The sequence below is a fragment of the Montipora capricornis genome, chromosome 3 (genome assembly GCF_036669925.1).
Source record: "Montipora capricornis isolate CH-2021 chromosome 3, ASM3666992v2, whole genome shotgun sequence".
In the NCBI taxonomy this organism is placed as follows: Eukaryota; Metazoa; Cnidaria; class Anthozoa; order Scleractinia; family Acroporidae; genus Montipora; species Montipora capricornis.
The window spans coordinates 42,343,704-42,358,703 of NC_090885.1; the positions used below are offsets into that span (position 1 = coordinate 42,343,704).

Consider the following 15,000-nt stretch of genomic DNA (forward strand, 5'->3'; position numbering starts at 1 on the left):
GGAAAACAAACATTCATGGGAAATTCTATTCCTCACCGACAACTTAGCTTCCTTCATTCTCAGATATAGTTCATCATCTTCACGACCCCATCCCCAAAACTTATTCGAAAGGCCATTAACCTGAAAAATATAAAATTTGTTGTAAAAAAGTTGATAGGAGAGAGTGGAAGATTAGAAGGGAAAAACTGAAAAATGAGATAAGATATATGAGTGGCAAAAGGTGAATACCAGTAAGAGAATAAAGAGAAATGAATATGCTGTTGTAAATTAGAATCATAAAAATTGAAAAACTTCCAGTTTCAATGATATCCCTCTTTGTTAAAGTGCCACTACGATGAATATTTTGCATGTCCTTTTTTCTTTAGATTTTGAAAATAGACGTACTAAATAGGTATCATGCCAATTTTTATCTCAAAATTCCCACGGAAAGTATGATTATTGTAACATAGTTTTTCGGTTTTCGCTGTCCGCCATTACTCAAACGGCAAATGACTGTGAGCGAGCAAAAGGGTTGGGTCTAGCTGGATCTCCTGAGGTCTGACGTCATACGCACAACGCTCAAAATAAACGCGGCTAATTTCCCATGCCATCTATGAGATGTGAGAGATCGCCGAGTTGCTTTTTGCTGATATTATATACATTACTCCTTGATCGACTTGTTCGCTTTGTCACAAGCCTCGAAGCGATGCGCGTATGATGTCACGAGTCAAGTCTTGCGTGAAGACCGCTTGCAAAATAATCGCAGGCTTCTCCAGTGCCGTCCGAGTAATGGCGGACAGATTTTCAGCGGTTTTTGGCTGGCTATTTCCCGACATATCCGCTTCTATCATTCCAAATTTAAATGCATTGTATTATTTTGAATACATTGACTTAATTGACGTTGAAAAAATCCGAAATGGAAACCAAACATTTTCGTCATATATAGTGGCACTTTAAGGACGGTGCCTACTATTGTTATTGCGCATACATTCTGCGCATCTCGAGATACTTGGATTTCTTATTGGCGGTGCTTATTAATACAGGGATATTTTTGCGCGGTTCAAAACTATGCGGAGAAAGCAGAACTTAGCAATTGCTCTTGGTATCCAAAAAGAAAATTGGCCCGGATAACCAAGCATTTTTCAGAGAGAATTAAGCTTCAATTTGGAAAAGAACGCCATACATTGCTTTGTATTTTTAAACTTTTTACAAATATTGTTGATTAATTATCTTTGAAAAATGCCTGGTTACCCCCAATTTTCTTTTTGGATTTCAATAACACTTGTTAAGATCTATTTTTCCCGCATAGTCACTGAACCGCCCAAAAATACCTTTGAATTAGTAGGCACCGTCCTTAATTAATGTTTCCAAGGAGATACAAAGAACAAGGTCCAGCTGCCAAAATTGATTACCTGCTTCAAATCAAGTTTTTTTCAAGAGACCAAAAATCATATGGAGCTGAAGTCAGTAATAATGGATACCAACGTACCTGTACAATATTATTATTATTATTATTATTATTATTATTATTATTGGATAATAACAAAAGTATCACACTCATTTTTCACTGTAATTTAACAGCTGGTAATAGTCAGAGTTACCATAAAATAATATTAATAGACAATTTCAATGTAACTGACTTAATACAATTAAACAATTAAACATTACCACGGGTGGTTTGTTTGACCTCCCAGCTGCTAATTTTCACAGATTTTGGTCAGTTTGACAAATAAATGCTATTTACATCTACTTACCTTTTCAAACTGTGCTAAAGACATGATGAGAATCCCACCTACAAAAGTGTTGTAGTGGTATTTTGGATGAAGAAAAGGTGCCGAGACATGAAAGGGGCCCCTTTCAGGGAATCCATAATACAAGTCTTTGTTGAGTGGCAAAAGGTCCACATCATGCATTGCTATATAATCACAATTATTGTTTCTTGCTTCCAAAAACCCAACATTTAAGAGAGATGCTCTATTAAATCTGAAACAAAAGAGAACACAATTTAATACTCTTTAAGGACGGTGCCTACTATTGTCATTTTGCATGCGCTCCTACTGGTGATGCTTACCAATACAATGATACTTTTGCGCGGTTTAAAACTATCCGGGGAAAATAGATCTTAGTCAGTAGTCTTGGTATCCAAAAAGAAAATTGGGCGTAACCATGCACTGGCATTTGTGAGAGATAATTAACCTTAAATTTGAGAAAGAACGCCACACATTGCTTTGTATTTTAAAGCTTTTTATAAATATTATTCATCAATTATCTTTGAAAAATGCATGGTTACCCCCAATGTTCTTCTTAGATTTCAATAACACTTGCTAAGATCTACATTTCCTGCATTAACATAAACCAGGGCAAAAATACGTTTGAATTTGTAGGCACTGTCCTTAATTTAAATAATATACACCCAAGCTTTGCTTGGAAAATTGTTTGCATTTTTCGGCATCAGTTACCTGACTAAATTAAAAATACTATGAAAGTTCTTCCAAATGTACATGTATATATTTGTGCGGGCTATAGACGAAAGGGAGAAATGATCCCCGCACCACTTATCTTGACACTTCTTTTAAGCAATTTAATAATTTAAATTATTATTGTGTCTCATACACACCCTCACATTAATACATTTCTTTTATCAAGTCCTTTCACAGGGACACATGTACACGAGCCCAACAAATTGACATGCCCCAACTGTGTGGCTTCATACTTGTGGCTCAGTTGGTAGAGCATTGAACTGGCATTGTGGAAGTCAATTATTGCTGAAATTGTCCAGATATGTGCAAGGATCATTTCTCCCACGTGGTATAAATAGCATAATGATCAGCGTCACAATTATGGTAGATATAAAATAGGAGTTTCACAGAAATACGGTTCACAGTAGATTACATGACTTTTTTTCTCTTGATAAAGATCGATATATCAGTGTTTCTTTTTTACTGTTTTTTAATGTTTGTTGTGAAAGTTTTGAACATCATAATTATTCTTAGCATGACTACGCCTGGATGAGAAAAGCAAATACATAAAAAGTGCTCAGGTAGTATGTTAGTAGTTACATAACATTATTTTTTTCTTAGCGCGTGAGCGGGGGGAATTCAACAAATTCTGCAATCTGATTGGTTTCAGGAGCGCGTGGAATCTTTCCATCTGGCCTGCTCATGGCAGGCGGAATCCTATCCTTAGTTGCGTGAGCTTGTGTGATGACCTTAAGTTTCCTTTTTTTTTTTACACTGAATCTCTTTTACATACAGAAGGTACTTTTTATTAGACAAGAGGTAAATTGGAAATAGAATTCAAATGAAAATATTTCTCTTTGAAATGTTTAGTTTGTAAGTCACCTAATACTGCCTTCGCTATCAAGTGCGGTGCGAGCCAACAATTAAAAAAGCGATTTCAGAGAAGAAGGGAGAGAGAGAGGAAAAAATAAATGTTATTTTCCCAGTAAGGGTCAGTCCGTAAAGCGAAAAACTGTGACCTCAGTCTTGAAAATGCTGCCCGAGGCCGCAGACCTCCCAGCTGGCAAATAACATATTTATTGCTCTATGAAAAGGCAACACTGAATGACTGACTAAATGAATGACTAAATAAATGACTAAAGGAAGGAAGGAAGGACTGACTGACTGAATGACTGAGTCATTGAATGAATGAAACTTTTAAAGCAGGCTAGCCCATTCACCAACCAGGCTAGTATCCTTGGGGACCTTGGTTTTACAGTGGTTGTCCTAAAAAGTGAACGGTAAGTACAGTCAAGTAGGATGCTCCTTAAAAGGTAAGATGGCTCACTGTTCCCAAAGGATTATTGCCTCGCAGGTTTCGCACATATTTACTAACTAAAGGCATATAGCCCTCCACTAACTTTACTGAGGGGTAGGTGTAGATATGTATGGGTAATCAGATGGTGACGCGTGAAATTAGGGAATAATTTCACGCGCGTTTTGTCCAAATTCAAACTTGATTTTGGACAAAACACAAGTGAAATTATTCCCTAATTTCACGGGTATACCATTTGATTAGCTATTAATAACATGGTGACAAATTACTCCTTAATTTTCAAACCTGGATGCCATTTTAGCACTATATGAAAAGTTGCCATGGCAACAATGTAATTTCACATGTGAAATTATAAATTAACGCTGAAATTTCTCGCCAAAATTAAGGAATAATTTGTCACCCATGTTATTAGATATATAACTGCACCTTTCAAATAACTGGGGTCTACTTTAAAAGCACCAGTATAATTTACAATACTGTAAGATAAGACGGGATGAGAAATTGCTTACCTATGTTTGTCAACTTGATTTACAATATATATTTTATGTTTAACTTTCTTGGCATTCAAGTAATTATGCATGTGTGGAACAAATTCCAGCAATTCCTCAAATCTGTCTCGATAAGGAACAACTACTCCAAGTTGATGTGGTCCCCAGTTGACATCATCAGAGCGGTTGTTCCATTCTGAAAAAAATTGCATAATTTTGCATCGTCATGATCAACATCATTATCACCATTGTCATTTTCTGTATCTGTTCAATCGCTTTCTCTAATAAACATTATTTATCAACACCCCTTACAAGGATTGCAGAAATCACTTTCCTTATTTTTTTATTGAGCTCCTTTGAAAAATGAAATCTTTTGCTGGTTCCTTGGAAAAAATGTCCAAAAGGGATAAAGCTTTGCCAGCTATCTCATCCCTCCATTTCAAAAATTTGTCACCTTTGTAGGAATCGGGGGCAGGGGGGGGGGGGGGGGGGAGCACAATTAAGTAAGGACACAGTCCTTTTTCATCTTAGAGCTGAAAAACTAGCATGAAACATCATTCCTTTTCTTTGTGACAACCGTTGAAAAGCTTATACGCAAATTTGCATTTTTGGCCTGTCTTCCCTTAGGGGACTTCACAGGGTACAAATTTGAAAGCTTAAATATTTTGTGTTGTAGAATTTACATTAGCCAAAAGAGTTACCTCAGATAAGATAATTTTCATGACAAAGTTATTGAAAAGGCAAGTAAAGAGTATAACGGAAGTATAAAAATAAACCTATGTAGGCTTCACCAGCCACGTCATCAATAATATCATGATTACGTTCGATCGACTGCGCGATTTGATATCTTAATTCTATAATTAACTCTACCTTCTCGGGTCTTTTGGACGGAAGATACCCCAGACCTCTTTTGTTTTAATACAACGTTCTTCTGGTTTAGTGAACGAGGGAAGTCATGTTCCTGTAATGAAGAAGATAACTTGGAACGCTCAAAATATTGCCCGCAATCACAGTTTCTTTCATTGAGGCACTTCATGGATACCCAAATTATCCCGGCAAAAGCAAATGTCAAATAAAAAAGCATTCCCAAGACAACTCCGCGAGGTACTAAAGCCATAAATATTTCCTTAAAGCTGTGAATAAAGTGTTCAAAATAACACTGAATTTATCTTCTAACACTTGGCGTGATCTTGGTATTTCCTCTTCTCTTCTCAAAGCCGCCAATCAATCTCTCGAAAACAGGCATGACTCCTTCCAACATCATCCTGAGCTTCTTTCCGTTCTTCTTATTTTCGAAAGTAAAAGTCTAACCGTTGAAAATTTTAAATTTGCTAACATGATATGGGCTCCAGGTTCATTTCCACAGCAAATATTTCATGGGGAAAATAAGTGAAAATAGCGACAATTTAATTTCTCATCTTTTGCTTGAAGCTTGTCAGTGGTAACACTAATCATGAACAACTACGTTGTGTTACACAAGTTTCAAAGAGACCTTTGCGCATGACCAATAAACTCCACGTGGAACGTGGAAGAGACCGTGATTTGCAAGATGGTCTCTTTTTCTTGCAATGCGTGTGGTAAAACTGTCAGAAAAGCTCAGGTGGAAAGGCACTATCAAAATGAGTGTCCAGATTGTAATGTACTGTCCTGCATCGATTGTGGAAATGACTTTTACGGCGACGAGTACACGACGCATACTTCATGCATCTCAGAGGCTGAAAAGTATCAAGGAAAACTATATAAACCAAAGGACAAGCAAAACAAGGGCGAACAGAGGCAGCAGCAATGGGTAAAGGTAAAAAAATATCAGTCTGTTAATTTTTTTTAATTTGTAAAAAATATAACAACTGCACAAAATGCTGTAATAAAATACATGGAGTGAATTATATATAAAAACTGTTTGTGCTTAGTACAGTGGAGATGAGTCTCTGTGATGATGACTTAGGGTAACTAGGGACTGGTAATGATCCTCATAGAGAATATGATCATAATTTCATGCACCTATCAATGTTAACCCCCAGGAAGGGGGAAGGGGGGGGGAGAGCACTACCCACTGGATTTTGACTGTGAGGTCTGTCTCCAGGGTGGAGATTTTGATTGTACGAGATCCCCAGGGTGGGGAATTTGACATGGCCACCAATCTTGGATAATGAAGAGGGCTTAGAAATCAACCTCATTCTCGTGGCTTTTCCCTCCCCAAGTATTGAGGGAAAAGCCCTGGAAATGTGGTTGCTTAGAAATAACTCTGCCATCTTGGAAAATACCCATAATATTTTTCTCGCGTGAACTTGTAGCTCTTGTGAGAGATAAGTGAATGAGAGGTGAGTGGTGAACAGATTTCATTGCTTTTCAAGAAAAAAATAATGCCATTTTAACGCCCATTGGTTATTTCCTGTTAGACTTCAAAGAGCATTCGCAGTCATTTATGAAAAAGTTTGCTTCCTGCTTGGCATGATTTCATTACTCATATTATCAATAATTATCCTGAAAAAGAAAAGAAATAAACCACATGTTGCTGCTATGTAATTTTGTTGGTTCTGTTGTAATGTAATTATTGCACTCTTATTGTGTGCAGTAAGGTCTGAAGGGTAAATATTATTTTTGCTGGCCTTTACTTGCCCCAGGCTTGGTGGGGGCTTTTGATACTTTTGGTCAATTGCATTGTACAGTGTACTCGGTATGTTGTCGCAGAGGTGAGAAATTTGACTCACTTTTTCAGAAAATGTCAAAATCACCCCCCCCTCCTATTTCCTGGGGTTTGATAGGTGCATAAGCTAGTGTCTGTTCAGAGAAAACAAGGCAAACATTTCAGTACTCTTAAAGTACACACTCAGTACACTTGATTCATAGGGTTGATCATTTTAGGTCGATAGTTTGCTTGCTTTTACATCAGAGACCCCATTCGCCTTGCATTAATTAATTTTGTGCAAATGAATTCTTAGGGTTAGAAGGTGTTAGTTGGCACATTATTTTTGTTCCAAGCTTCTAGACTGTTGGTGCACTGGTGTCACAATAGCTGTTGCATATCCATCGTGGGTCTTGGGATTTGTGTGGGAGTAAATTATTACCTTAATAGCATTTTCTAGAAAAAACTTCATTTCAGACTCCATGTTATATCTACCATCGCTATTTCCCTTCCTATGGGACATAATACCAGTTTGCTCTTGATTGGCTTCCAAATGTACATGTATTGAGTGTGCAGTGCAATCACATGCACACAGTGACATTGTGTCAAGTCCCATTCAATCCTAAAATTTTGAAGCATCTTTGCAATTGCCTTAGTTGCTTCAATAATCAACACTGTGATGATCATTGGCTTGGAAAGGTAAATCATATCTGTAGTTTAAATGTATGGATCATTGGCACAGTTCAAGTGTGCACATAGAGACTGGCTAACATGAATAAAAAGATCTCTCACACCTTGGTAGTCAGAAAGCTGTCACTCAGTGCATAGAAAAGAGAAAAGACATGTTAAACTACTATTTTTCCAGGTGTCATGATTTTTTATTGCATTCTGATTTTTTAATAAAATTAATAAAATTTTTGTTTTACAGAAATATGCTAATTTTCACACTAAAAATAATACCATAAAATGAGTGCGCTAGAAGCAGTTTTCTAATTCTGAACCGTTTTGAAATGTTTTGTGCAGGGTTTAAGGTTGCATCAAGTGCAAATACAATGTCATGTTGAAGCGCATCAGTGTAAAAGCTTCGGTCACCATCTCACGCTCAAAGGATTCCAAACTAGGCTTGGTACATGTAACCATTCTGGAATGTTCTTTGTTACATACCAAATGCAAAGCATGTGTAAAAAGCCCAAAAGGCAAGTGAGTTTTGGCAAAGCAATTTCCACAATCTGGTCCAAGCTGAGACACCTCACAATTGAGCGTGTAGACAAAGCACAGTCAATGAAAAAAATGGAGAGAAAAACAAAAGGAAAAGCTTCCAACAAAAAATTTAATATAGCAAATAAGAAGAGAAAAGTATGAATGCCACTGACATTTGTAGTACTACTTATATCTGTCCAAATTACTGTAATTGTAACTTTTGTGGTGCACAGTATGATCTTTGGGATTTGTTATTTTAGCAAGTCAGGGATGCTATAACATCTGGAACCATAATTATTGATCCTCGACTAGATAGCCTCTTGGATAGAATCAGTGACTATGCAAACATTCCAAGAAAGAAGGCTAAATTTCAAGTAAGTGAACATGTCTTGAATAGTGGGTGCATTATCAACAATCACTTCTGGGCTTTTGCGCTTGAGTTGAAATCTTTTTTGAGGTCTTTTACAAGGAGATTTTATCACAGTGTGTTTGTAATAATTTATTTCTGGTGTGGTTGTCCCTATAATTTTACCAGTATTGTCAGACTGATACCAGCACCTTAACTTCTTTGTTTCAGCATTTTGGCTAAGTACATGTAAAATATAAAGGTGACTGTTTTAAGCTGACCAATTTCTTAAGTTTACTGCAATAATTATTGAGTTCCCTTTGTACAGTATATGTAATCTTGTTCAATATTGTGCCTTTCATATATAATTATTATGCTTTAGAAACTTCAAATTCCAGTCAGTTTCATTTCTTCATTGCTGTCACTCATATCATTTTCCTACAAATATTTCCGTCATTTACTTCATGTGGTTAAGTCTACATGTATTTTCTTGTCCATATTAATTTTCTGTCAATCATACATGTATGTACTTCTCAAACTTCAGAGTGTGCATTTCTCACCACAGTGAGCAGAAATCAACAAAGTGGACAATCTCCTACCCAGAGTCCTCAGGCTTCTTGGTCAGTGGGTGAGCGCCCGGAAAGACCAATGGGATAATGAACTTGAACGATATTTTTGATTGGCTGCTTGGGTAACAATGGCAGTCCGACAGGAAGTCGTTAAGTAATTCAGAAGCCCCTGAATTTGGAGGGAGATTCAAAATCTAAAACTAGTTTCAGTGCTGTTAGTTTTTTCTACCTCAGAAATATATACCGGTAAATCACAAAAAATAATAATAAAACTGCGAGGTTTGAATTATGCCAAGAGATTAGTTATGCCTAATACCGCACAGGAATTTTCCCATGCTGCTCAAAAGTGATTACTGTTGCTGTTACAAAAGCACCGTGGGAAACCATTACATCAGTCTCTTTGAGGAAAAATCCATGGAATAAGAATTACGGAAACATCAAATTGTAGTAGAAGAGGACATTGGTGTCGTTTCCACAAGAAATTGTCGATCGTGTTGCTTGCAGGATGGTATTCTGAACAATGGAATGCATGCTGAAACACTAAAAATGCACTTACCGAAAGCGTCAGGGGTTTCATCTTTACTCGCTCTTACAGCAAGCCAATGATCATCTCTCCAGTTTCCAGTTTCTTTGACGGTCGCCACAGTCTGCAGTCTGCGTTTTTCAGTGTCCCAAGTCTTTCTGTGTGCTCACCAACTGACCAAAAAGCCCGAGGACTCTGGGTACAAATTGCAAAGTGGATGGATCATCAGCCAATCACATTGCTGAATGTGACCCATTTACCTGCTCTAGACATTACACTGATTCAAAGCAGCAAAAAAATAATGGTTGATTAGGCTTCAATTCTCAGAGTACAGGTGTGCACAATTTTTGTTAATAAAAGTACCTGTAATCATGAAAATAAAAACCCATGGCAACTAATTTACCCAGGGAAAGTTATTTTACAGGTGTACCAACTGAAGGTAAATAATGTGTTTACACAGGCTGGTGTAACTATACATGTAGCTAAGGAAATTCACTAGATTAAAGAAAATGATACTAATTGTTAGAAATTTTGCCAACAGAATTTCTGTAAAAACAGTATCAATGTGCAAGACAGTTCCACTCTTGACAAACTCTGGGAAGTATTTTCTTCAGCCTCAATGGTAATTAATTCTTAGTATCTGACATTTTATTTTCATGTAAGAGTAAACCTGATCATAATATTGGTGAATGGTAAACTTCACCTTTCAATAATAAATTATTATAATTGTTATTAGTGTACACATGTGAGTTGAAAGTCTTTCCAAATGCGATCCTTTATTCTTGAAAACTTAAAAAATGAAGGCTGAGATCAAGTTTCAAAATAATTGTCATCCCAGGCCCTATAAGACAAAATAGTTTCTTCATCATCTCAGGGAATTTTTTTCTTTAAAACCTCAAACATTTTGTGGAGGTCTTTCAAACATGCTTTGTACATCAGTGCTCATCAATGATTGGTTATTTCTCTATAAGTTGCTTTCGTCACATTACTCTATACCATCCAATTGGTGTGCTTGTTGTACTTACAGTAATACTGTAGCTGAACAATAAACATTGAAGAGTTTTCATTTCTAAACATTCATAGAAGGGAGTAGGGCAGTTATTGTGGGTGGATCATTTTACCGCAGAAATGAGTACATGTAATACAGTGTTAAGCTGTATGACTAAATTTTATTTACTGGCCTTGAAATTACTGCAGAAGTTTTTTTGACAACCATTCATCTGTAACTTTCATTGTTTTTTTTTTTTTTTTTAGCAAAGCTCAGATGGTGATGTCAAAAGCAGTGATGGAAATGAAAATGGAGAAAGTAACAAAGCAACTCCTTATGGAGATAGTTCTGATGACCAAGATGAAAGTTTAGGGAAAAAATTCAAAAAACGAAAAGGTAAAGAACTGAAACAACGTTTGAGCAAGGAAGAGCGTAAAAAGACTAAAGACTCCAAGAAGAACAAAGAAGAGAAGTTTAAAGACATAGATCAACCAGAAAATGGAATAAAACTTAAAGGAAAGAAGAAAAAACACAATGACTGTTATTATACAAATGGAAATTCAGGAGAGATACATGAACAAGAGAATGATAAAAAGAAGCAAAAACGAGCAAGAGAGGAAGAAGATGGAAACTCTGGTGTGTATAAATTTGACCAAAATAATGAAAGGGGGTTATTGCATTACAGTGTACTTCTGGTGCTCGAACAGGACCGTGCAACAGATTTTTATGTTTGTGCATGTCATAACTGCATTTGTTGCTCAAGTTGGTATTTTTTTCAATACATACACACTGTACATATAACATCATTTTGAGCAGTGTTTAACAATAATACATTCAGGCCTTCTGATATTACGCGATGGTGCGATTTCGCACAATCGACCTCAAATCGCATCCGATCACACAATTCACGAAAAATCGCATAATTCACAAAAGGACGCACAAAATTCATAAAAAGAAACATAAACCAAGACGTTTCTTAGAAATTCCTGCGTAAATACGCCATTTTTAAGATGATTTATCTTGGAAAAAGGCTAAAAAACCTTTGTCACCTTCGATTTCCTAAGCATTCGAAGTTCAAGGCTTTATTTTTCATGTCGGGGACCTGGTACGAGTCTCCTTCTATTGGTGCAACACAAACACGCCCTTATATACACACCACTGAAATGACACAAGATTTGTGAAAAATAAGCTAAGTTGTAAGTTTTTCGGCAAAATGTAGTTTCTTTCGTTGAAAACTGATAAAAACTTAGTCATGGATAAGTTTGTTGTGAAAACGCTCGCTTTTTCTTCGGCGAAGAAGGAAGTTCCCACATTCTGCCCGATCTGACAGCTCACAATCGAGCAAGAAAGTACCTCACAGGTACGCTCCACGTGGACGATGGACTGATGTTTTTCTCGTCGTGCAATATTAGGGCCTTTTATACGAGAGAAAATAAGCCGCGGCTTACTCTGGCTACGGTGTACAAAATACGCAAAAGGAACTATTTATACGAATATATATTCCCAGGTCAATATAAGCCGCGGCTTGAAAAAGACGTGAACATAGATTTTGTACCATTTATACAGGGTGAACATTCGAGTCTTCTGTAAGCCGCGGCCAGAGAAAGCTGCGGCTTATTTTCTCCGGTATAGATGGGGGTATGGCCCTATTGTGATTGACCATCTTCGGAAGTTCGTGGTTGATGAGCACCTTGATCATTCATTTGGCACGTTAGCTGTGTCCTTTCAAATTTTCAACTTATTTATCCCAACTAATGTCGATCGAGATACATAATTACTGTTCCTTCGCGTTCAAAATGTCTTTAGGACAGCAAAAAAGTGTTTTTCTTAACCTGAAACCGTATAAAACAAGCTTAAAATTGCTGAGAAAAAAATCGCATAATTTACATTATTTATCGCATAATTGGCCTTTCTAATCGCACAATCTGCCCTGAAAAAATCGCATAATTTGCATTTTTTAATCGCACCCTATCAGAAGGCCTGTACATTGCTAATAATTTGAAGTAAACTTATTTTGAAACGTGAGTGGGTCAGCCCGATTCTGCAGTTTTGCTTTGTCTCAAACCGCAAACTTTCATACATGTAAAGTCATGTAGACAGTTTTATGAAGTGATCAAAGATATATGGTCTTGCTTGTGTACATGGTAGCTGTACAGCACTGCCAAGACATGTACACATACAGTACATGTACCAACATTTTGGTCTGCTGTGTTTGTATTTCCTTATCTTGCTAAGCTGCAACCTTAATTCTGAACATTCAGCAAGAATTACAATGTGGTGCATAATTTATTTCAATGGCAAGAACTGTCACAGGTCATATGCAAGAAAAGGGGAAAAAAATAGTACTTTTGTTATTGTTTCTCATTTAGCATGAAGTTACTGAGTGGACATTTGGTCTGATTTCCAATATTGAGGCAATTATATTTTTCACGATTGGTACAAGTGTACCAATAGCAATGTACAATAATAATAATAATAATAATAATAATAATAATAATAATAATAATAATAATAATATACAACTTTACATCCCTTTGAGATACCAGCAATGATGACTTAAGTATACAATTAATGTAATTGTATGATCATCTTGAGAAAAATGATTTCAAACAAGTTGACATGTCTGAACAGGAATAATGAGAGTTGCCATAGCCATAAGCATCCAAATAAATTATGTTTCATTTATTCACACAGATGAATTTTGTACACAGTCAAAAGTGTCAAAAGTTGAGAGTGGAGAAAGTAATGGAACATGTAGTACCTCCCAATTTCCAGGTTTGCTTAAGCCTTTGTTGAAGTGAGTTCAAGGGCAAATTTCTGTTGTCATGGTAAAAGTTCTCTTGATGGTAACTGCTCTGTCTCATTGTAGTTAGAAAAAAATTACTTGCGGTAAGAGTCAATTACGTGATGCTAAAGGGAACCTTGAAATGTCTTTCATGGGACACCTCATTTTATTTTATGAGTGGGGGCTTTGGCAATAGACTATTTTGCAGTTGTGCTCAGTTACCTGGCCTATGAATGAAAGTGAGGCTGGAGTTGACCTTGTTTTGAAAGAAACCACTGCTTTTCTTTCGTAAATTCTTACTAATTAGCATGACAACATCATTAACATAAGAAAAGGAGGGAGGTCTGTATCATAACAAGGTCAACACTAGCCTGACTTTCATTTAAAAGCCAGGTAACTAAGCACACAACTGTAAAGAGGTTTATTATGAAAAAGAAAATGTGCAAGGAAAGGAGAAAAACAAAATGCGAATCAGTATTTACGTGAAAAAAGAATCGTTGTTGGTTAAGAAAAGTTATTGAATACTGATGCCAAAATACCTTTGTACTCAAAAGAAGTTGCTCGATCCCCTCCTTTTCCTCAATGGGCAGCTTCTTTGCAGTCTTACAACTGATACTTGCTTGCATACATTTTCTTTCATATTAATGTCTCAGTAGTACAGTAGTAGCATTTTCTATGGGTTTTGATTATTTATTTCACACCTGGTTTTACATTGAGTGATATTAATAGCTGGTTCTTTCATCCTTTGTGAACTGGTTTTCTGCACAGTGTAGATTTTTTAGTCATCTGCATGGCTGTCTCAAAAGTCAGTTTTACTTTTTCAACGAAATTGCCACTAACCCATTTTTTCCCTTTCACACACAGATCATTTCAAGTGGAAATCTGTTATCAAGGCAGTGCTGAAGGAATCTTCTGATCATGAATTGCCAATAAAAAGATTAAGGAAAAAGGCAAGAACCTTGCAGTGGTGCCTTCAGTTGCTAGGGACATGTACATAGTACCATGCAGAGTTGCAAAAGTTTGGAGCAGTGTTTCAATTACGAAGCCTCTTTACGTCACATCCTCTGTGGGTTAATTACAAACTGCTGCACTGTTATTGCACAGTTCATGGATTCAAATTTAATTCAAGTCTGAATATTTTAGGCTTTCCTATTGTTACTGTTCAATGTCCAAAACTGTGATCTATAAAAGAGGTCTTGACAAGCTTTTTTCTGAAGGTCACTTCTCCCTCCCCCACCACAAAAAACTAGAGAAAATTGATTGCACATCACTCAACTTCAATGTGGTCAAAAATCACACTGTGGAAAGAACAGTATTTTGAATAAAAACTTGAAGCTGGATTCCTAAACTTTGTTTAAAAATAGTTTGTATGTAATAATAAATTAAGTCTAATCTAAAATATTCATTGTCTCGTCAGGGGACTAGATTCATGTGTGTAGTAACCCAACCTCACTATGGTGGAATACACCCCTTACAGTATTTTCAATAAGAATGGCTCTGTGCTTTAAAAACACTAAATTAATGATTGTGGTCTTGCTGTGGTGGTTCTCAGGAATGTTTCTAAGTGGCTAAAATATACTTTTCTACTGCAGCCTAAGATTTTAAAAAAACATTCATAGTATTTTTTATGGCATCACTACAATGTAGCTGAGTTTCTTGCTTGGGATATCGTTGGGGTCCTGAATTAACAAAGCTTGAAATTATCTTCTTTTGTCTGCAGGT

General features: G+C 36.5%; 2 protein-coding genes across 3 annotated transcripts in view; one reads left to right on the forward strand and one right to left on the reverse strand.

Moving 5' to 3' along the window:
• Positions 1–5,681, reverse strand: part of LOC138043204 (beta-1,4-galactosyltransferase 7-like) — a 14,239-nt gene extending 8,558 nt beyond the window's left edge. For both annotated transcript variants that reach the window (XR_011131200.1, XM_068889356.1), the window contains exons 1-4: positions 5,112–5,681; positions 4,263–4,437; positions 1,734–1,962; positions 37–120 (exon numbers count right to left, since the gene is read on the reverse strand). Coding sequence is in view for 1 of the 2 variants with exons in the window: in XM_068889356.1 (XP_068745457.1) it covers positions 37–120; positions 1,734–1,962; positions 4,263–4,437; positions 5,112–5,358 (735 nt within the window). In the remaining variant the exon portion in view is untranslated. The remainder of the gene's footprint in view (positions 1–36; positions 121–1,733; positions 1,963–4,262; positions 4,438–5,111) is intronic.
• Positions 5,682–5,736: 55 nt separating this feature from the next.
• Positions 5,737–15,000, forward strand: part of LOC138043202 (cell growth-regulating nucleolar protein-like) — a 9,778-nt gene continuing 514 nt past the window's right edge. The window contains exons 1-7 of the mRNA XM_068889354.1: positions 5,737–6,036; positions 8,328–8,441; positions 10,047–10,127; positions 10,760–11,129; positions 13,188–13,268; positions 14,143–14,228; positions 14,999–15,000. The exon at positions 14,999–15,000 is cut by the window's right edge and continues 514 nt beyond it. Coding sequence (XP_068745455.1) covers positions 5,791–6,036; positions 8,328–8,441; positions 10,047–10,127; positions 10,760–11,129; positions 13,188–13,268; positions 14,143–14,228; positions 14,999–15,000 — 980 coding nt within the window. The 5' untranslated portion in view covers positions 5,737–5,790. The remainder of the gene's footprint in view (positions 6,037–8,327; positions 8,442–10,046; positions 10,128–10,759; positions 11,130–13,187; positions 13,269–14,142; positions 14,229–14,998) is intronic.